The sequence below is a fragment of the Rana temporaria genome, chromosome 2 (assembly GCF_905171775.1).
Source record: "Rana temporaria chromosome 2, aRanTem1.1, whole genome shotgun sequence".
NCBI lineage: Eukaryota > Metazoa > Chordata > Amphibia > Anura > Ranidae > Rana > Rana temporaria.
Genome location: NC_053490.1, coordinates 217,845,880 through 217,869,374, shown reverse-complemented (window position 1 = coordinate 217,869,374; position 23,495 = coordinate 217,845,880). Strand labels below are relative to the sequence as shown.

Sequence of the window (23,495 nt, the reverse complement as noted above, 5' to 3'; positions counted from 1 at the left end):
CTGCCCTTTTATAGGGCGTGTGGCGCCAGTCCTAGCAGCAGGTGTGTGTGAATGTGCTCCAGTGCGCACACCTGCACTAATGCGCAGGTTTGTGCGCATGCACGCATTTCTGTGAAAACGAGCATGACCATGTTTATCATTGGCAACTATGGCAGTTCTTTTCCTCACCGCATGCTCATTTTTATTCTGCTGTCTTCTTCTCAGAACATGAAACTCAAAACCAGTATTTGACTCACCTTCTATTTTAGAAGAAAATAAATAAATAAAAAATAATTGCCGCCACACCTATAACTGTGTTTTACACTACTGTATAATGGTGCAATGCATTCCTCAATAAATAATGATCCTAGGACCTCAAGACTTATATAGAAATTATATTTAAAAAATGCACTCACACACCAGCGAAAATATCTCAAAAACACATTATTTGTTGAAGAAAAAAAAATTGAAAAAGAGAACAAATACTGTATATACCATACCTTTGGATTATATCCTAAAATGACAACTGTCTTACAGCACACAAATTTGGAGTGTCCCTACTCTCACCTCTATCTCTAGTCAAATTCCTTCCCTAACAGCTATCCATATAATACTATGAATGTCCTATTGCCCACTGACAGCTGACAAAAATAAGCCTTCCACAGTGGTTATCTCTCATTTAGAATTTCTCTGCAGAGAAAGTTTCTTTATATCCACAATGTTGGTAATTCTTAATATAAAGTAAATGTATCCCTAATAATGTGTCCATTGTTATATATTCTGCTAGGTGTTGCCTTAGATCATATAAATGCCATTTCTCTACCACTACTGGTGGTATAATGTTTCTCACAGACGAAAATTTCCACTACATGGTGAGAACATTCCCATTTTTCAGTGTTCCATCTTTAAAGGCACAGGCCCGGATTCACGTAGAATGGCGTATCTTTGTACGGGCGTAACGTATCCTGTTTACGTTACGCCTCCGCAACTTTGACAGGCAAGTGCCGTATTCTCAAACGAAAGTTGCGGCGGCTTGGTGTAAATAGGCCGGCGTAAGCCCACCTAATTTAAATGTGGTAGATGTGGGCATGTGTTATGTAAATTTACTGTGACCCCACGTAAATGACGCTTTTTACGAACGGCGCATGCGCTGTCCGTGAAAGTATCCCAGTGCGCATGCTCCAAATTAACCCGCAAGAAGCCAATGCTTTCGACGTGAACGTAAATGACGCCCAGCCCTATTCGCGAACGACTTACGCAAACAACGTAAAATTTTCAAAATTCGACACGGGAACGACGTCCATACTTAACATTGGTACGCCGCATCTACGCCTCATATAGCAGGGGTAACTTTACGCCGGGAAAAGACTAACGTAAACGGCGTATCTGTACTGCGTCGGCCGGGCGTACGTTCGTGAATTCGCGTATCTAGGTGATTTACATATTTCTAGGCGTAAATCAGCGTACACGCCCCTAGCGGCCAGCGTAAATATGCAGTTAAGATACAATGGCGTAAGAGACTTACACCGGTCGGATCTAAAACAAATCTAAGAATCAGGCGCCTAGATACGACGGCTCGGACTCAGAGTTACGACGGCGTATCTGGAGACGCAAACGACGCAAAATTCAACGCTGTCCCAACGTCCATACTTAACATTGGCTACGCCTCATATAGCAGGGGTAACTTTACGCCGGAAAAAGCCTTACGTAAACGACGTAAATCAATGCGCCGGGCGCACGTACGTTTCTGAATCAGCGTATCTAGCTCATTTGCATATTCTACGCGTAAATCGACGGAAGCGCCCCTAGCGGCCAGTGTAAATATGCACTCCAAGATACGACGGCGTAGGATACTTACGCGGCTCGTATCTAGGCAACAGTGAGGCGTATCTGATTCTATGAATCAGCTGCAGAGATGCGACGCCTCACACTCAGAGTTACGACGGCGTATCTGGAGATACGCCGACGTAACTCCTTTCTGAATCCGGGCCTGTTCCTTTACTTTCAACAGATTGCATTGTCCTGATCAAACTTGCTACAGCTACTGGGTTGATTTTTATCATGCCTTTTTTTAACGTATATTACATTGTACTTCTGTATATTCTTATACTCCAAAAATAATCCAAACATATCCACTACTTAATCCACTTCTTAACCATTGGGCTGCCCAATGACCGGGCCAATTTTTGCGATTTGGCACTGCATCGCTTTAACTCCCAATTGCGCGGTCGTGTGACGCTGTACCCAAACACAATTGATGTCTTTTCCCCCCCCAGAAATAGAGCTTTCTTTTGGTGGTATTTGATCATCTCTGCAATTTTAATTTTTTGCGCTATAAACAAAAAAAGTTTTGAAAAAAATAACACAATATTTTGTAGTTTTTGCTATAATAAATATCCCCATTTTTTTTAAAAAAAAAAGCAATTTTTTCTCAGTTTAGGTCGATATGTGTTCTACATATTTTTGGTAAAAACGAATTTCAATAAGGGTATATAGATTGGTTTGCACTAAAGTTATAGCGTCTACAAAATAGGGGATAGATTTATAGCATTTTTATTATTATTATTTTTTTACTAGTAATGGCCACGATCTGGAATTTTTATCTGGACTGCAACATTATGGCGGACACCTCGGACACTTTTGACAAGTTTTTGGGACCATTGGCATTTATACAGTAATCAGTGCTATAAAAATGCACTGATTACTGTAAAAATGTCACTGGCAGGTAAGGGGTTAATTCTAGGGGCAATCAAGGGGTTAATTGTGTTCCCTAGTGTGTTTCTAACTGTAGGGGGAGGGGACTGACCTAGAGGAAATGACAGATCATGGTTCCTAGCTATTCGGAACTCACAATCTGTCTTTCCTCACAGAACAGAACAAGGATGTGTGTGTTTACACACACACGTCCCTGTTCTACCTCTTGTGCCCGCGATCATTCGTGGCCGGCGGTCATCGCGATCACTGGTCACGAGCATCGGCACCCCCGCGATGCAGTGGGCACGCACGCACCGCCGGAGGCTATCACGCTTAAAGGGACCAACGTACAGCTAAGACGGTTCGTGGGATTGTGATGACCTGCCGCCATATAACGATACAATGGCGGCTGGTCGGCAAGTGGTTTTTAAACCCTGTAATCAATTTTTTATGAAATTATTTCTTACTGTATTTTTTGCCTCCTTATAACATTTTCCCTAAGTTCCTGAAGTTCTTCTTTTCCCCGTATTTCTTTTCTTTGGAATGAGCAATGTATGTTAATTGTGGTCAGTTATGCACTTGGGGGCTAAGAATATGCATGCATCATACAACTGGGGGGATCTGTAGTGGAGAAGGATCTGGGGGTTTTAGTTGATCATAAGCTCAATAATGGCATGCAATGCCAAGCTGCGGTTTCCAAAGCGAGCAAAGTCCTTTCTTGTATTAAGAGAGGTATGGACTCCAGAGACAGAGATATAATTTTGCCCCTGTACAAATCATTAGTAAGACCTCATCTGGAATATGCAGTTCAGTTTTGGGCACCAGTTCTCAAAAAGGACATCGGAGAACTGGAGAAAGTGCAGAGAAGGGCAACCAAACTGATAAGAGGCATGGAGGAGCTCAGCTATGAGGAAAGATTAGAGGAACTGAATTTATTCACTCTTGAGAAGAGGAGAATAAGGGGGGATATGATCAACATGTACAAATATATAAGAGGTCCATACAGTGAACTTGGTGTTGAGTTATTCACTTTACGGTCAACACTGAGGACAAGGGGGCACTCTTTACGTCTAGAGGAAAAGAGATTTCACCTCCAAATACGGAAAGGTTTTTTCACAGTAAGAGCTGTGAAAATGTGGAACAGACTCCCTCCAGAGGTGGTTCTGGCCAGCTCAGTAGATTGCTTTAAGAAAGGCCTGGATTCTTTCCTAAATGTACAGAATATAACTGAGTACTAAGATTTGTAGGTAAAGTTGATCCAGGGTAAATCCGATTGCCTCTCGGGGGATCAGGAAGGAATTTTTTCCCCTGCTGTAGCAAATTGGATCATGCTCTGCTGGGGTTTTTTGCCTTCCTCTGGATCAACTGTGGGTATGGAGTTGGGTGTATAGGATTTTACTGTGTTTTTTATTTTGTTTTTTTATTTTTTGTGGTTGAACTGGATGGACTTGTGTCTTTTTTCAACCTGACTAACTATGTAACTATGTAACTATGTAACTATGTCATGTGCACTGCTCTATGCACATTACACATACAGTATCTCACAAAAGTGAGTACATTTTCACTTAGGGGTGTACTCACTTTTGTTGCCAGCGGTTTAGACATTAATAGCTGTGTGTTGAGTTATTTTGAGGGGACAGCAAATGTACACTGTGAGCTAGCTGTACACTCACTACATTACATTGTAGCAAAGTTTAATTTCTTCAGTGTTGTCACATTAAAAGTTATAATAAAATATTTACAAAAATGTGAGGGGTGTACTCTCTTTTGTGAGATACTGTATATATATATATATATATATATATATATATATATATATATATATATACAGGTGATAGTTGAAAAATTAGAATATCATGCAAAAGTTCATTTATTTCACTAATGCAACTTAAAAGGTGAAACTAATATATGAGCAAGATAGTTCAAGTCGTGATTTGTCATAATTGTGATGATTATGGCTTACAGCTCATGAAAACCCCAAATTAGACTAGTACATGCAATCAATAAAACATGGATTGTACATACAAGAACATCGGACCTCTGAAAAGTATAAGCATGCATATGTACTCAGTACTTGGTTTGGGCCCCTTTTGCAGCAATTACTGCCTCAATGCGGCGTGGCATGGAAGCGATCAGCCTGTGGCACTGCTGAGGTGTTATGGAAGACCAGGATGCTTCAATAGCAGCCTTCAGCTCTTCTGCATTGTTCGGTCTCATGTCTCTCATCTTTCTCTTGGCTATGCCCCATAGATTCTCTATGGGGTTCAGGTCAGGCGAGTTTGCTGGCAAAGCACAGTAATCCCACGGTCATTGAACCAGGTTTTGGTGCTTTTGGCAGTGTGGGCAGGTGCCAAGTCCTGCTGGAAAATGAAGTCAGCATCCCCATAGAGCTTGTCTGTGGAAGGAAGCATGAAGTGCTCCAAAATTTCCTGGTAGATGGCAGCGTAGAACCCTGGACTTAATGAAGCACAGTGGACCAACACCAGCAGATTATATAGCTCCCCAAATCAACACAGACTGTAGAAACTTCACACTGGACTTCTAGCTTCTTGCAGTGTGTGCCTCTCCATTCTTTCTCCACACAGGTGAAAGAAACCTTACAGTGACACTGGGACTGATGTGGTTGTGATTGGGGATACTTTGACTGGCTGCACTATTAGGATTCGCTCCCCTTTTACTTCAGCAGTCGGAGCTGTACACATGCTTTGGCTGCAATGCTTTTCTCCACCGCCATGACAGGAATTATATCCCCTGTCGCTTTCAGCAGACATAGCATTCGACTCATTCAAGTGTATAGGGGTGCTTGTTCAGTGAAAAGGTGACACAATACCTCATCATTGCCTATCAAATGCTCTCTGAAGAGCAATCACTCAGAAAGCACCGCACATATGAATGAGGCCTTATGGTGAGACTGGAACTGGTGTGGTGATGATTGACGACACTGTGACTGGTGACATTGTATTGCTATGGCAGTGATCATGTACAATGACTGGCTGCCCTGTTAACACTGTATGTCAGTGTAGCCAGCCATTATCTATGATCAAAATACATAGTTGTATTTTTTAAATGTGCTATACCTTTAAATCATTAAGGGTTGTTTAAATTATCAGTGCACCTTCTGCAGCATTCTCCTAAGTGAGCCGAGAGCCAGGGATCGGTGGTGTCCCTTTCTCATGAGTACCGAGCTGGGCAATGGACCGCACCGTGTGGGACACTATCACTTTCACTTTCAAATGCAGGCGGAGTGATCTACCGCACTGCGGCTCCCGACAATTAAATTAAAGCCCTAGCCTGCCTCAGCGTATTGATATACAGGGGGCCGGGACTTTATTTTAATTGTCGGGAGCCGCAGTGCGGTGGATCACTCCGCCTGCATCTGAAAGTGGTGAAATTATTCCTATTTCTGCCTATTATCGGCCCTGAGTTGTGCACACCAATGCTCTCAGGGTCAGTTTCATTTATTGGGAGGGCACAGGATAATGTTGGGGGGGGCATGGCCCCCTCTGAAGCGCCCCCTTCATGTGGCGCCCATGGCACTTGCCAAATGTGCCATACCCTGGATACACCACTGCTAGTGAGTGTGCTCCCTGTCAGGCCTCGTACACACGTCCGAGGAACTCGACGGGCGAAACACATCGTTTTGCTCGTCGAGTTCCTTGTGAAGCCGCCGAGGATCTCGGAGAGCAAAATTTTCCCATTCCCGTCAAGGAAATAGAGAACATGTTCTCTTTTTGGCCCAACGAGATCCTCGTTGGTTTCCTTGGCGAAAAGTGTACACACGACCGGTTTCCTCGGCAAAAAAAAAAAAACCCAGCAAGCTTCTTGCTGGTTTTTGCCGAGAAACTCGGTCGTGTGTACGAGGCCTCAGAGATATAAAGATAACAGCTCACAGTTGACCTTGTTTATCTTCTAAGCGCTTCTAAGTGAGGGAACCAGCTGCTGCTGCTACAGCATGCTGGCAGTAGACAGGCACTTATGCTCTGTGGCTGCATGCTAAAGAAGATGAACACCTATTTTATGCCAGCTTGAATGTATTTAGCTGATCTAAACTGAAAGTTCAATTGGGATTTAAAGTAACTTGTGCTGAAATGTGTGCAGGCTGTCATTGCTGATATCCCTGTTAAATGCTAGTTGACTGTCATACTGATTTGCTGCCTTCAGTACTTTCTTCTGGAACAATCATGTAGCAAGAGAAAAGTTCAAACACAGAAAGTACTGAAGAAATTAAAGTAGAAGTGTGAGAATAGAAAACAACAAACATACCTACTCACCTCCATGCTGCAGCATCGGTGTGATGTGGCAGCTGTCCCCCACAGACTCCAAGCTTGGGAACTGAGCGATCACATGACCGCTGATCACTTAGTTCTTGGTCCTCTCTGCTCTGCTCTTCCTCAGCAGGCTGTGGGGGTGGTGGAAGCAACTGTCAGAATCCTTCCAGGGCCTGGAGGGGCTCTGTGATCAGCAGATTCTGGATCACAGGAGGGTAAGTGCGCTCCTGTGACTCAGAAGAAAAGTATGGCCAAAAAAGAGTTGGCCATACTTCTCTTTTAAATAGGCATGGCAAGCAATCAACTATCAGTTATTGCCTCCCATTAAAACAGATATGTTCTACAGCACTTTATTAAAGATGCATCTGACTTACAGTTGTCTCATGGCCCCCCTGCAAAAGTCTGATAACTACCTGTTAAGCCTGCCAGTAAAGTCCACCCATTGCAGCTTATTGTAATAGAATGGCAACAGTACTACACTGCTCCTAAACTTAGAGCAGAGTTGCCACACTCATATAAGCTGTGCTTCTTTGCACTACCAAGGAATCAAAAAGGGAGTGTGACTTTTAGCATTGTCACTGCTGATTCACAAGGCTATAGCTTATCAGTGAGCACCTGGCTGTACCTAATGCTGCACAGTACTTTAAAGATTGACAACACTTCCTCTGTTGCTGAAATCCTTCCTGGGACGGGTAGTATATGAGACACAAGTAAAAGAGAATTTGTCTCAGTCAGGAAAGGTAAAAAAAAGTTTTATGTTTTGAGGCTTGTAAATCACAGTAAATTGTTTTGATACTTGTTTAGTTGTATTACTGTTTTTGCAGCCAGCCCTAGAGACAGGTTGCCCACAGCAGCCAATCTTGTAAGCCTCATTTTGTAATATATTGCATATGACATCAAATAATCATTAATCCTAATAAATCAAAATCACTGGAACATGATTTAAAAATGCTTTGGAATGTGTCTATTAAGTAAAAAGGAACAGGCTCCATGACAGCTGTACCACATTTCCACCTCTGTGGCTCACTGGCTATTAGACCCCTTTCTCACTGGAGGCGTTTCAGGTGCTTTAGCGCTACAAATAGCGCCTGTAAAGCGCATGAAAATGCCTCCTCTGCAATCTCTGTGTGAAAGCCCGAGTGCTTTCACACTGGGGCACTGCGCTGGCAGGACGTCAAAAAATGTCCTGCAAGCAGCATCTTTGAGTCGCTTTAGAAGCAGTATGTACACACTGCTCCTAAAGCGCCCCTTCCCATTGAAATCAATGGGCATCAGTGTGAAAGGGGTCTTAAACATAGTACACATCATGTAGCGAAAGGGGGCACTGTTAGCCTGTTTTTTTTTGTGTTTTTTTGGCACTTTTTTCATCAATGTTCAATCAATAGAAAACACAAGAAATCCATTCAAAGGCCATTTCACATAAGTACCCTCGCCTTGTTGCTAATTATGGTTGAGAAACAGCCTTGGTAAAGCATGAAACCACAGGTGAAACGGGAGTAAGGTTTGTCCTTTATCTTTTTTCTTGTAAATGATACGATGTAAGAAAAGCTGATCAAACATGCCACTTTCATTCAGGCCTAGTTCACACCTATGCATGTTGCAATTTGAATAATCCAGGTGCGTTTTTCAATACACGTTTTTGATCCATTGAGGTATACAGAATCAATAACCAGAAAAAAGTCCCTGGCCCTTTTCATAAAATATATAGATGCCTCCTTGATGGCCTTCCGTAAGGGCTTGAAAACACTTCTTTTTTCACAAGCCTACAGATAGAGACTTGGCCTTCCAAGCCCTTAGCAGGACGCTGCCTTAATCCCAGGCTGCGGTCCATGGTCAGGGAGTAGGGATAGGCTTTTTGTGCCCCGACACCTCCCCCCCTCTTCTTTTTATATTTCTGTTTATTTCTTGTCTGTTCCCCTCTTTTACTTAGATGTCCTAGTTTCTTCTTTTTGCTCCTGGGAACTGGATACCCCCAGCTTGTTGGTAAGCGCTTAGACGCGAGTTTCACAACTCGCATTCGGCGCTCTATAAGTATTTAATCCAATCAAATCCAACGTGACCCATATTAAACTCATATAAAACCATGTTAAATGGACTGTAGTGTGTTTCTGCAAAACTGAAAACACACTAAAAAATGCATAGGTGGGAACCAGGCCTAGAGGTTCGGTACCCAAGATCAAGAATTCTTGACAGGAGTAGTATGGCTTAAAGAGAAAAAAAACAACATAACATAAAAGGAGAGCTGTATAATTTTCCTTTTAGTTTTTGGGAAAATTGTCATATGTGATAAAATAGGGAGATAATAGGAACAGCCTTCATTGTTGATTTTAACAGTACAGTAAAACCTTGGTTTGAGAGTAACTTAGTTTGAGAGCGTTTTGCAAGACAAGCAAAATGTTTTAATAAATTTTGCCTTGATATACAAGCGATGTCTTGATATAAGAGTAGCGTCATGTCACAACTGAGTATGAATAAAGAAGAGAGGAGCCTCTAAGTGTAGCAATATGGTTACATTTAATGAAGGTACAACATTTAGCAACTTATTGCTACACTTAGAGGCGCCTCTCTTCTCTTTTATACCCTGTAAAAAAATGCTTTGATATACAAGTGCTTTGGATTACAAACATGTTTCTGGATCGAATTATGCTTGCAAACCAAGGTTTTACTGTAATTTCCATAGCCGCTTTCCTATTAAAATGGGTGCCCAAGGTTTAATATGAAACATTTGATGGTTTGCCAGGGAATTCAGTTCCATAAAAATAACAATGACTCATTTTAAATCACACGAAAAGCAAAGTCTGAGTGTGTTTTCCAAGTTAGCTTCAACTTTTTTCTCTCTTCACAGGAATAGCTGCATAGAGAAGCTAATGGATGAAGATGAGAAGGATAGGGCAAAGAGGTAAGGTAGACATATTTATAGTGTCAAAGCAAACCTGTCATTAGCAAGTTTAATACAAAATAGGCATTCATTCAAAGGCTTTGTTAATGTGCCAGTACAGTTGATATTTTTCAGTCTGACCATGCAGAGCTTCTCAGGAACTCCTTAAATGTCCTAAGAAAATACCAATTTACTAAAAGTCAGAACATAGGCACATACTTCCTACCCATAATGCAGTGTTGAGTCTTCAGTTATCTATTATATGGACCAGTCTTTGTATTGTTGGATAGGGGGTTCCTATGATCTAACTTTCTGTTATATGTGATCATATATGGTCATTATCTCTCTGAGTATTAATTAAAAGGGTTTGAAAGAAGTGTGGATGTTCATAACAACCAGTTACAATCTGGTTTTATTTGTCCGCTGCACTTTTGAAAATATAACTAAGAATTTTCACATTCATTTCTTACAGTTGGCAACACAGATAGTTATTTTTTCAAATTAGGTCAGTTATGTTAAATTGTGATTACCTTTTCTTTTTACAAACTTTAGGGCTTCACGTAACAGATCAGAAAAAAAGAGACGGGACCAGTTCAATGTTCTTATCAAAGAACTTAGCACCATGCTGCCTGGAAACACCCACAAGATGGACAAAACCACCGTGCTGGAAAAAGTTATTGACTTCCTACAAAAGCACAATGGTAAATGACTGGTGATGGTAATATATACACTATATTACCAAAAATATTGGAACGCTTTCCTTTACACGCACACAAACTTTAATGACATCCTAGTGTTACTCCGTAGGGTTCAATATTGAGTTGGCCCACTCTTTGCAGCTATAACAGCTTCAACTCTTCGGCCCCGTACACACGACCAGTTTCCTCGGCAGAATTCAGCTTCCGACTGAGTTTCTGGCTGAATTCTGCCGAGAAACCCGGCCGTGTGTACAATTTCGCCGAGGAAGCCGACGAGGACCTCGGCAAGGAAATAGAGAACATGCTCTCTATTTCCTCGTTGTTCTATGGGAGCTCTCGACCCGCCGAGCTCCTCGGCGGCTTCAGGGCTGAACTGGCCGAGGAACTCGATGTGTTTGGCACGTCGAGTTCCTCGGCCGTGTGTACGGGGCCTCACAGGAAGCCTGTCCACAAGGTTTAGGAGTGTGTCTATGGAATGTTTGACCATTCTTCCAGAAGTGCATTTGTGAGGTCAGGCACTGATGTTGGAGAGATATATTGCAGAGATAAAAAGTAAAAGGTAAAGTTATCTTTTTGTGCTAGTACATGTGGGCAGTAAAGACTAAAGTTGCCTTTAGACTTAAGAGTGTGGTCAGGCATGCGGGCACCCTTAAACAGCAGGATCAGGCAATGCAGCCATAAACATCAACATTTTGCTTCGTCCGCGAATGCGGAGAGAACGAAGAGAAGAAAAGTGGTACCAGCAGAAGCTACCTCTTAGGCCTTGTACAGACGAGCAGACATGTCCGATGAAAACGGTCCGCGGACACGGAAGGTCAATGCTTCCATGCATGCGTCAAATCAATTCAACGCATGCGCGGGATTTCGGGCCAGCGGACATGTCCGATGAGTCGTACTAACCGACGGACAGGCTTTCCGCTGCAAACCTGTCCGCTAGGCCGGGAAACTGTCCGGTAGGCCCTACACACGGTCGGACATGTCCGCGGAAACTGGTCTGACGGACCAGTTTCAGTGGACATGTTCGGTCGTGTGTACAAGGCCTTACCCCACAAGGGACAATAGTGGTTTGGACAGGGAAATAGGCCAAATCATATACAGTAGCTGTTATCTTGTGCAGGCATGCAATTTTATGTGCAGATACATTAACTAAAAGCAATACATTTCAGTTTAATGTAGTTGGTGATAATTTCTCATTGGTTTCTGATTGTTTACTGAATTTCCTGTTTAAGCAGGACAAGTATGTCCTGTATATATAGGGTGGAAGGTTTTTCTGATAAAAGAAAATTGTCAGTCTCTGTTCCAAGCAGTACTACTTTTGTAACCAAAAATCGAAACATTTGGTAAGCAGATCACATGACCAAATGCCTAAGATTTTGGTTATAGCAGCAACAGAGCCTGAAACAGCATTATTTAAACTCTCAGCAAAACTGTTACCATTTAAGAAATGTGGATTTATCTAATTCCCTTTTGATATTAAAATTATCAGTGTTCATTAGGGTACCTCTCAGACATCAGCAATAACTAAGCACTCTTGGTCTATTGGTGAATTGTATAGCTTTAGAAGATTTGTGGAGTTACCTGTGTGGTTGAAACTCACATAGTTACCTATTTCCTCATTTTGTTTTTTGTTTTACTTTTTTTTATCTTTTAGTAGTGTTTTAAATATATAACAGACACAATCAGAATGGTATAGTTAAAATTACCTAAATATAATTTAGAAAAACAATAACTTTAGCAATATGCAGTTCATTTAAAGCTGATCCAGTGCTGGGACAAGGTCATCCAATGCCCAAGGTTAAGCTGTCAAACTGTGCTTCCTCCCCTCCATAATTTGGGTAGGGGGTGTACATAGCCTGCTACAATTAAAAACATATAACATAGGAGTGTGATAGCAGTACACATTCTATCCTGCAGTAAAATGTGGAGCTAATAGTGATATAGAAAGAAATGCCCTGGCATCAGTGTGAGGAAATATGCCGATGTTGGTAGTGTCACTTGAAGAAAGAAATGCCCCTGCATCTGTGGTGACACTAAAAGCCCCTGCATCTGTGGTGACACTAAAAGGGAACAATGTCCCTGTGGCATGTGTTGTCACTGGAGGGGAAAAAAAGCCCTTGCGTTGGTGGTGTAACTGGAAAAAAAAATGCTCCTGCATTGGTGGTGTCACTGAAAAGAAAGAATACCCCTGCATCGGTGGTGTGATTGAAAGGAAAAATGCCCCTGCAACCGCAGTATAACTAGAAGGAATAAACGCCACTGTACTGGTGGTGTCATTAAAGGAAAAATATTCATGTGTCAGTAAAGTCAAAAAATAGCTTATGCGTTGGTGGTTTCACTAGAAGGAGAATGCCCCTGCTTCTGTGTTGTCACTGGAAGGAAAAAAAAACAATGCATTGGTAGTGTCACTAAAAGAAAACAATGCTCCTCCGTCAGTGGTGTCACTGGAAGATAAAAACATCCCTGCATTTGTGGTGTCACTGGAAGGAAAAATGTCCCTGTATCTGTGGTGTCGATCTGTGGGGGACTGATTTGGCATTCGTATGAATGGGGGGAGTTTGGAGGGTGGGGGTTCAGTAGGATGCATTTGACGAAGGATTAGTTCATGTTTTTTAGAGTGTTTGATGATCAGGGAGGAGTTGTTCTGTTGCCTCCTTAGTTCTTGTTTTAACCCATAAAATGCCACAGCACTGCTCTGCAACCGCATGTTTTGCAAGCTGTTGCAGCACAGCCTGATTCAGTAGTGAGATGTGTTTGGTGGGCAATGTGCCCACCGAACACAACAAGGGACCTAATTCTTGCCGTAGCTGCAAAGCAAACCGTCATGGCTGTGGCATGCGTACACCACTGTCTGCTGCCTTTGCAGCTTGAGGAGTGGTTGAGGGGAAGTAAAAATGTGTCTCAACTGCTTATTTTACTGCCTCCAAGTCGCAAGTGTAAACTGATCTTGTAGGAGTTAGCATAGCTATACGGCTAAGTTTAGACTTACATCTAAATCGCTGCACCTCCGAAAAGCAATCTGCACTCTTTTCAGTGGCATCTGACAGTGGGTAAGGAGGCGATGTACCCCCTCACTCCCTGTTTTAACCCCACAATTTACATAACCACACGCATTGCACTTCGTGAGGCGCTTGCGGTGCTTCTCCATTCGCTTAAATTAGTGTTTTCGGTGGGCTTAATGCCTGTTAAATGTGACAGGAATAATTGCTTTTGCTGAGGGTGCAAAGTAATGTGACTGCAGCATGTGAACACCCCCATCCCCTGCCTTTGCTGCTTAAGGTGCTGAGATTGTATGAGCGCTAAAAATGTGGCTCAACCATGTGTTTTCAATGCACCCTCCCCAACCACAAGTCTAAACAAGGCCTAAGTGAGAGAGGGAAACTCTGGAGCTAACTTGCTTCCTTCACACTCTGTGTACTTACACTTTAGACATCCTCAGCATGGCACCTGCCTGGGAATGAAGGCAGCTTTGTCTTTTTCCCCTCTTTTGGGTATAGCAAGGGGAGATAGGAAGAAGGCCAATCTGCACCCACTCTCAGGCTGACACCCATGTTGAGAAAAAGGTGTATATGTTCTCAGCATAAGCGCCGCCGGCCTGCTTTTTCTTTCACATTACACTGCTGTTGGAGAGAGGAGATATCAGAATCCTGCCATTGGAGGAAAGAGTGGAGAATTCTCCTCCCAGCAGCTATGGCAGCCTCTGCTGTGTGCTCCACTCTGAATGACAGGAGTGATGGCAAAAAAAGTTTAAACCTGCATAATTATTCTGGGTCAGCCGCTCAGATAGTATTGAAGCCAGGAGGTTGGTATGAGAGTCAATTCAAGCAACAAGAACGTGCAAAGGGAGAGGGTTTCCCAACTCCAACTGCAATAAATTAATAAAAATAAAAAACACATCTGCAATACTTGGGCCAGCCATACATTCAAACTATTAATGGCCAGGCTGAATGTAAAGTTGCGTTTATCACTGTCTTCTCCTGGCAGGATGGCCTGGCCGGAGGGATTACCACATTAACACTGTCTGTTTTGATGGGGGAATCAAGCAAATTTCTATCCTACAACCCCTGGTTGCAGGAAAGAAATTTGCTCCGTGTATGGCCAGCCTTACCCTATATCCAGCACTATGGGTGGTGGCCGGTGTTGTGAGTAGGGTGACCATGTGTCCCGCATTTTGAAGGTCTGTCCCAGGTCCCGGGCACCTTCATTCCAGGACAATACAGTGTCCCGGAATGAAGCTGAAACAGCCACCCCTCCCCTCTATCTGTTGCCCCCAAAAAAGGCCACCACATCGCCACTTTACTCACTGACAGCACTTGTCCTGGCCAGGAATGCCCGGAGGAGCACAATCCCCGTCCCCTGCATGTGATTGTAGAAATCATAAATCCTGCCTCTTGTGTCTAATCTCAGCAGGGTGGTGTAAAGCCAGCGTTGGAACAAGGTAAAATGGGTCTCGGCCAGTCTGGACAAGTGCTGTCAGTGAGTAAGGTGGCGATGCGGCTGCCTTTTTTGGGGGCGTGATCAGTGCTTCTGGGTAAAGCGCGCATCCGCCGCCCCAGCTGTGCTGTGATTCATTACAGCACAAGCTGATTTTTGGGAAGGGGGTCCCTGAATGGCCGTTTGGAAATGTGGTCACCCTAGTTGTGAGGGTATTTTGAGCTGCGAGGAGGAGCTCTGACAGAGTAAATTGAGATGTTTGCAAAGCCTGCCAATCAAGTAATGCATGCATGGATGGGCAGGAAAGATAGGGAATCTCTTCATACAAGGTTACACAGTTAAATACAGTAATTGGTAGGGTTGAATAAGGACACCGGTCTATCCAGTTCTATGTGTGTGTGATTACATTGCTGCCAATTTCCATATCCCTGTATTTTCTGTTTGCTGAGAAACACATCTAAAAAAACTTTCATTTATCTACACTCCGCCCTGACACTACTAACTCTGAAAGGGAGTTATTCTTCTTTACCACTCTAACAGGGAAGAGTCCCTTACAGAGTTTATGATTGAACTGCTTCTAATCCAACTTCATTGTGTAACTGCATGCCTTCTTTAAAAGATCTTAGGGTATTTTTCTGGGGCCTCTCAGTTTTTAAGATCCTCCGGTTGGATAACTATGGAGATCTTGCCCTCTGGACGAGCTCCTCTTACATTGGATCTCTGAAAGATTAATCAACTATCGCACTTTCCAAACCGGCCCTTTTTGCTCAAAAGCTGCACTCCTTTGAGGAACTTTGCTTGGGAGAGGGGCCGATCCAGAGGTCATTATCAACCTCTTACAAATATTTGATAGAACTTCATGCAACTGAAGACCCCCTATTCTTAGCAAAATGGGAGAGAGATTTGCAAGTCATCTTCACTGAACCCCAAAAGGAGCCCATAATTATTTTTGTGCAGAAATCCTCTTAATGTAGTAAATACTAGGACACCATGTATAAAATCGTGATATGCTGGTATAGAACCCCATCAGTTCTGGCTAAGTTATTCCCCCAATAAACAGACTGCTGCTTGCGCTGTGGCCTACATGCGGGAACATTTACATATTTTTTGGCACTGCCCTGTGCTCAAACCTTTTTGGCAACCGGTGCTCTAGCTCATACATAGATTCACAGATATTTCCCTAAAAGATAACCCAAGCGGCGATCCTACTTAACCTTACCTCTTCATCAAGGAAACACTATCATAAATTCCTTCTCAAACATCTCCTTAACACTGCATGGGCATGTATTCCACCCCTGTGGAAGCGACAGTCCACGCCGACGGTGGCCTATTGGTTTGCAGGAGTGAGGGACATTGAGCAAATGGAAGATCTGACCTGTGCTATATGGCAGTGGTCATCAACCTTGTCCTGCAGGGCCCATTAACAGGCCAGGTTTGCAAGATAACTGAAATACATCACAGCTGATATCATTTGCTCCTCAGTGATTGCAGTATTCTAGACTGCATCTCCCCAAGGTAATACATAAAACCTGGCCTGTTAGTGGGCCCTGCAGGACAGGGTTGATGACCACTGCTATATGGGATATGTCAGAGGAACATAAGTACAGATGGTTTTATTGGGACCTTTCTAGCTTCTCTGACAAATTCCTCCAATACACATGATTAAGATCCATTGCCTGAGATTTCCACAGCTGCTTAGTGCTGTTGACCTTGGCTCCCTGGGGGTGACACCCCCACCCTCCTCCCCAATCTTAACCCCAGTTCTTCCCTCACACACACCTATTTTTCTTCTCCTCCCCAGGGCCATCTTTTCCATTGGGCATGCTGGGCAGTTGCCCGGGGGCCCCGCTTGCCTGGGGGGCCCCACCGGCTGCCCAGCAACCCCAGGAAAAAATTGTGGAGAGTGACGGGTTAGAACTGCCCATGCCCAGTTTGCGGAAATCACAGAGAAGATCCGGTCCTCCATGAGTGCGGGGGGTTGCTGATGTAAGGGGGGGAGTGAATGCAAAAATGTAAGGGGGCACTTATATAAAGGTTCCCCCTTCTATATTAGTGACCCCCCTTACCTTAGTGTATTTACTCTACGGAAGGTGGTCTCTGGTCACCAGAGTGCCCCCCACATCAGACTTCCCCTTTACATCAGAGTCTGCAGGATTCCCCCTTACAATGCAAGGGGGAATTCAGTCTGCGGACCCTGATGTAAGTGGGAAAGAGAAAGCAGTGGACTCTGATATAAGGTTGTCTCTGGTCACCAGAGCCCCCCCTCCACATCAGAGTTCCCCCCCTTAGATCATGATCTGCAGCGTTCCCCTTTACATAAGAGTTCCCTTTCACTGTAAGGGGGAATCCTGCAGACTCTGATGTAAGAGGAAACTCTGTGCTGACTGGGTTATAGTAACCTAACCTTCATGTAAATGAAGACATTTTTTTTTTTTTACTTTTGTTTAACTTAAACACATTGCTAATAGCACTAGCTATATGTTTATAGTTTAAATACTGACATTTGCATTGTTCGGCACTGAAAACTGTAATTTTAGGTACTTTTTTTGCAGTGGCAGTAAAAAATGTGGTTCTGCCAGTAAATTTTACGATTTTTGTCAGTAAATTCTCGTGCGTGATTTTGTAGACAGGGCCCCAGTGCACTGTATTGCCCGGGGGCCTATAATGCTCTTAAGATGACACTGCTCCTCCCCCTTTTCATGCTTAATCTGTTTCTTCTCCAATTCTTCTTTTATAAAAAAAAAAGTGGTCTGTACAGACTGCACAGTGTTATTTTCACCTGTATACTATTGTTCTTTTTTACTTATTGCATTTTATATTTGCCTTAGTATATTGCAATCCAGCAAGGATTATTGGGTGTGCTTATTGTGCTTAACACCATTCATATGTTATGCAAAGTTGTCTTTGTATTGTTTCTGTGTCACATCTTTAAATTAACCTCCCTGGCGGTATGATTCTTTCAGAAAAAACATGCTGAAAGCGGTACCATTATTTGCAAGGAAATTTGGCGTTTTATATTGTAGGTCTGTAATTTTTTGAAATAACTCACTTAAATCTGACCAAACAAGATTCTAATAGGCATCCCGGGTATGACATTTTTTTAAAAACAAAATTATAAATTATAATATAATAAATAATTATAAATAATTATAACAAATAATAATATAATTATAATAAAAATTATTCAATAATGTAATCAAATCAAAATCACTGAAATTTGCTCAGTTGCAGAATTGTCGCTGTCATTATTTTTTTTTTTATGACGAATTTCCCCACAAATCGCTATCGCACAATTCTGCAAGTGATTATAATTTATTATCGCTGTTTTTTAGCTGCTCTAAAACCATTTTTGACATAAAGGGACACTTTTGGTTGCTATGGACAATCTACAGTTTGCAGGGAGAAAGAAACGTTTTTATTATATAAAATGACATGCATGACACAGGACAGACCACTAGGGACAAGGGGGGGTGTGTTTTTTTTACATACAGTACTGTAATCTATAAGATTACAGTATACTGTATGTAAAGTGTTTGTTTACTTTTTTGAATTTGGCGCCGTTCTCCGTCCCCGTGCGTTGTAAGTCGCAGGGAACGGAGATCGGCGGCACAGGAGGACGCTGTGTGAATCGAGCGAGGTCCCGCTCGCTCACACAGCGCGGTGACATCGCTGGATCCAGGGACAAGGTAAGTAAACCAAGCCTGTGGATCTAGAGAGGCGAGCCCGAGTCTGACTCGGGGTTACCGCTCGCAGCAGGAAAATCTAACCCCGAGTCAGACTCGGGAATACCGCCAGGCAGGTTAAAAAAAAAAAGGGGGTAAATATTTTCTCAAAATGATGCAGAACACATTTAGAGATTTCTTAATTGCAATCAAATCCCCTCTTAAAGGGGTTGTAAAGGTTTGTTTATTATTTTCTAAATAGGTTCCTTTAAAGCGGGGGTTCACCCTGTTAAAAAAAAAAAAATGTTTTTTTTTATTAGACCATTACATTCGGCATCGTAGCGCGAGCTACGGTATGCCGGTCTTACATTTTTTATCCCCGTACTCACTGTGCTATCGATGATTGAAGAATCCGGGGAATGGGCGTTCCTATGGTGAGAGAAGGTGATTGACGGCCGGCCCTGGCACGTCACGCTTCTCCGGAAATAGCCGAAATAGGCTTGGCTATTCACGGCGCCTGCGCATAGCCTGTGCGCAGGCGCCGTGAATAGCCGAGACCTACTCCGGCTGTCTTCGGGGAGCGTGACGTGCCAGAGCCGGCCGTCAATCATCCTCCCTCTCCATAGGCACGCCCATTCCCCGCGGGAGTCGGATTCTTCAATCATCGATAGCACAGTGAGTACGGGGATTAAAAATTTAAGACCGGCATACCGTAGCTCGCGCTACGATGCCGAAAGTAATGGTCTAATGATGTGAAGGAGGGTGAACCACCGCTTTAAGCTAGTGCATTGTTGGTTCCCTTACATTTTCCTTTGATTTCCCTTCTAATTTGTTTTTTCTTTGTCTGAATTTCTCACTTCCTGCTTCTCCTCAGTAAGATTTCCCCATCATCCAAGCTGTTCTGGCTGGGGGTTAGTCAGCCAGAACAGCTTACTGAGGAGGAACAGGAAGTGTGAAATTCAGACAAAGAAAACAAAGTAGAAAAACATTTAGAAGGGAAATCGAAGGAAAAGGTTAATGAACCAACAATGCACTAGCTTAAAGAAAACTATTTAGAAAATAAAAAACAAACCTTTACAACACCTTTAAGCAACTCCTGTCCTATGAGAATAAGTTTAACTTTTATACTTTTTCATAACTCATTTCCTCCAGTCCCCTTATAACTTTTGTTGCCCTTTTCTGGACTCCCTCCAGTCCAAGGACATCCTTCCTGAAGATTGGTGACCAAAACTGGATGGCATACTCAAGATGTGTCCGAACCAAAATGGTAGAATTTAAGTTTTATCTCCTGAGTAAATACCCTTGTTAATGCAATATAGTAGTCTACTAGCCTTGCTTGCTGCAGCTTGGTATTGCATGCTATTGCTGTGTCTGATCTACAAGGACCCCCAGATCATTTTCCATCCTCGATTCCCTGAACAGGTTCTCCTACTACTGCCATTGCTGACATAATTACAGAGCTGTTCAACAATAACTACAGCAGGGGACATAATTGGTCACCCTGCTCAAGGAGAGAGTGGCAGCAGTTGGTTTTATTTAGTGGCTACTGGAGAAAGTGAGAGGAAGTGTATACTGGAAAAAGTGAGAGAAAGTGGATACTGGAGAAAGGGAGCAAGTACAAGCTTGCAAGAGATTTATTGCAGGGCCGTCTTACCGAGCGGGCACCCCTGGGCACGGACCAGGGACCCCAAGTGCTCATGGGCCCCATCAGGGCTGGCTTCGATCTAGGGGGATGCAGTAATCGCTCTCGGCTCGACTGCACATTTGCAGTTCCCGGCTGGAGCCGGCGGAGACCGAGAGTCTCCGATCATCTATCTGAGTGAGCCTTCCCCTTTCTCTCTGCGCGCCTTATTCAAGTTCCTCACAGGAGAAGCTGAGAAGGGGAGGAGTGGATCCAGCCTGCAGTGGAGGACGGAGTTCAGCCTAGCCTAAGGTAAGCTAGCTGAACAACATGCCAGTTCTGTCGGTGGCTTATCTTAGTGGGCAGGAGAAGGGGGAGAGAGGTTGGGCTCTGTGTAGTGTGTAGCAGGCTCCTGTCTCATGCTGTAACACTGGATCATTTTGGTGTGTGGCTGTAAACTGCTCTGCTTCTAAAGGGAGCACGTTTTCTGAGATCTCCCCCCAATCTCTATTACACCTCCCTGTCCCTACCCATTACCTGCTCACCATGCACAGCCTCCTCTCCTGTATGACCACCTTTTGTGTCAGGCTGTGGCACTACAAATCCCAGCATGCCAGGAGAGGGGATGCATCAGCAATATCAAAGATCAGGCTGGTTTTGTAGATGAAAAGTGCTGGTGTAGTCTAGTGTGTGTTTTATAAAACATATGATAATTATATATTTGATTATTGTGCTTGATGGTCTTAAGGTGTTTATTATTCATATATTTTTTTTTGCAGTGAGCAAATTTGGTGTGAAAGCACACTGGAGTATTTTTATAATGGAAAGACAGAGTAGTGGTGTGATGGAGGAGGTGGATGGACAGAGAAATGGAAAGAGTGAGGAGTGAGTTAGGGTCCTTTCACACGTACACGTTTAGGTCTGTCTGTCAGTTTTTCAGGCGGACTTGAACGGACGCTCCATTCACCTCTATGGAGCGACGGATGTCAGCGGTGACCTGTCTGCTGGCATCCAATCCGCTAATCCAGATGGATGGAAACCCTATTGTCCATCCCTCTGGCAGATGGTATGAAAATGGACAGGCAGATCTGTTTTCATCCAATCCCCCATAGGGGAGAGCAGAGCTCTGACAGGTCCATCTCAGCACAGTGAGCAGAGACAGACCTGTCATCTGTCGGCTCAGCGAGTTGAGACGGACCGTTTTCATCGGACATGTCTGGTCGTGTGTACGAGGCCTTAGGGGTTAATTTATCAAAACTGAAAAATCAACCAGAAATGGCATGGTTCACTTAGGCTGCTTTCACACTGGGGCGGCGAGTCCATTAGCGATAAAGCTCGGCTAGTTTTAGCGGCGCTTTACTGCTGTTTAAGCAGCGCTTTTTGCCAGCTAACGAGGCACTTTCAACCCCCAAGAAGGAAGTTAAGAAGGGGTTAAAAGTGCCTGTGTTGCGGCGCTTCCGAAGGGCTTTTCAGGTGCTTCAGAAGCACTGCCCATTCATTTCAATGGGCAGGGGTGGTGAAGGAGCGCTGTATACAGCGCTCCCACACCACCCCAAAAATGCTACTTGCAGGCGCACTGCCCGAGTGTGAAAGCACTCTGGCTTTCATACTTAGCAGACATGAGAGGCAGTTTTCAGACACTTTATAGGTGCTATTTTTACGCCTGAAAACTGCCCAAGTGTGAGGCCCGGTACACACGACCGAGTTTCTCGGCAGAATTCAGCCAGAAACTCGATCGGAGCTGAATTCTGCAGAGAAACCCGGCGTGTGTACAATTTCGGCCGAGGAAGCCGACGAGTTCCTCGGCGAGCCAAATAGAGAACATGTTCTCTATTTCCTCGTTGTTCAATGAGGAAAGTTGGCTCGCCGAGGTCCACGGCGGCTTGACACAGAACTCGACGAGGAACTCGATGTGTTTGGCACTTTGAGTTCCTCAGACGTGTGTACGGGGCCTGAAAGTAGCCTTATTGGGGTTGGCAATCTGTTCACGCTATATAAATCCTGTATAATAATAATATGCTGTTCTCTTTGCAACTGGATTTTTACTTACAATTACAAATATTTTTACTTGCACATGATTTGATGATGGAAGTCAGCAGAGATTCACTTTATTCACTAAGCTAAGGGAAAAGTGAAAAGCCTTTTTGCCTTTAGGATTCCAACCCTAATATCAGCAAACATCCAGTTGGCTGAAACTGCTCTATCTGCAGAAAACCCTGACACTAGTGGATTTGTTTACATACTGTACATCCCAATTTACCTAGAGTGGACTGCACAAAGCAAATGAACCCTCGAGACAATAAGCAATGGCGCCGCGTAAACATATATTTAGCTATATCTGAGATATGAAAATTGTATCAGAACCCCTAAAAATAGTACTCGACCCAGCTTGTACAGCAAGGTTTGTTGCAGGTTCATACCCACTATGACAGAAGCTCAATCACATCCACTGACTGCTCTAAATTAGGAGATTGTTCCATAGCAAAAATATAAAATATATTAGAAACTAATTATGCCATTTATTAATTTGATTTCTTTCCACCTGTAAAATGTTTTTATTTTTTTTGCAGAGTAGCCCCATAGCTCGCTTATTAAAATCTGTAGTAGCAGCACAGTTATAATTGACTGTGCTGAACACATAGGGTTAAGCTGTGTTCACTTCAGTCAATCAGCCATGTGCTAGCAAAAATGAAAAAAATAAATGAAATTTAAACTTTACTTGAGATTTATTGGATATGCAAAAGACTGAAAATAACCTGCTCTATTTTTTCTCGTCGTTTTTCACGTCGTTGTTTTTCTCGTCGTGAAAAACGGTCGTGTGTATGCTTTAACAACGGGGAAAAAACGCACATGCTCAAAAGCAAGTTATGAGAAGGGAAATTTGCATAATCAGCCCAAAGGGTGGCGCTATTCGAATGGAACTTCCCCTTTATAGTGCCGTCATATGTGTTGTACATCACCGCCCTTTGCTCGAGCATTTTTTTTTCACGATCATGTGTATGCAAGGCCGGCTTAACAAGAATCACGTCGACTTTGTTTTTTTCCATGACATGAAAAACGGTCGTGTGTAAGCGGCATTAGGGGAGATTCATGCTCTCTGTTTGTCCTGTTTACTGCTATCACCAATAGTGAAAGTGAAAAAAATCTAAAATTTTGAGTTGTCACTAGAACAGGTATAGAGGTGAAATCTTCCAGTGGGGACACTAGTGGATCTCTCCCTTTGGAAGAATTTCCTCTCACTTCCCGTTTTGGCTTTGGCACAGG

General features: G+C 43.3%; 1 protein-coding gene across 6 annotated transcripts in view; it reads left to right on the top strand.

Annotated features, from left to right (window-relative positions):
• Nucleotides 1-23,495, top strand: part of NPAS2 (neuronal PAS domain protein 2) — a 149,941-nt gene that overhangs the window by 38,315 nt on the left and 88,131 nt on the right. For all 6 annotated transcript variants that reach the window (XM_040336443.1, XM_040336439.1, XM_040336440.1 and 3 more), the window contains exons 2-3: nucleotides 9,787-9,840; nucleotides 10,372-10,520. In XM_040336443.1, coding sequence (XP_040192377.1) covers nucleotides 9,787-9,840; nucleotides 10,372-10,520 — 203 coding nt within the window. The remainder of the gene's footprint in view (nucleotides 1-9,786; nucleotides 9,841-10,371; nucleotides 10,521-23,495) is intronic.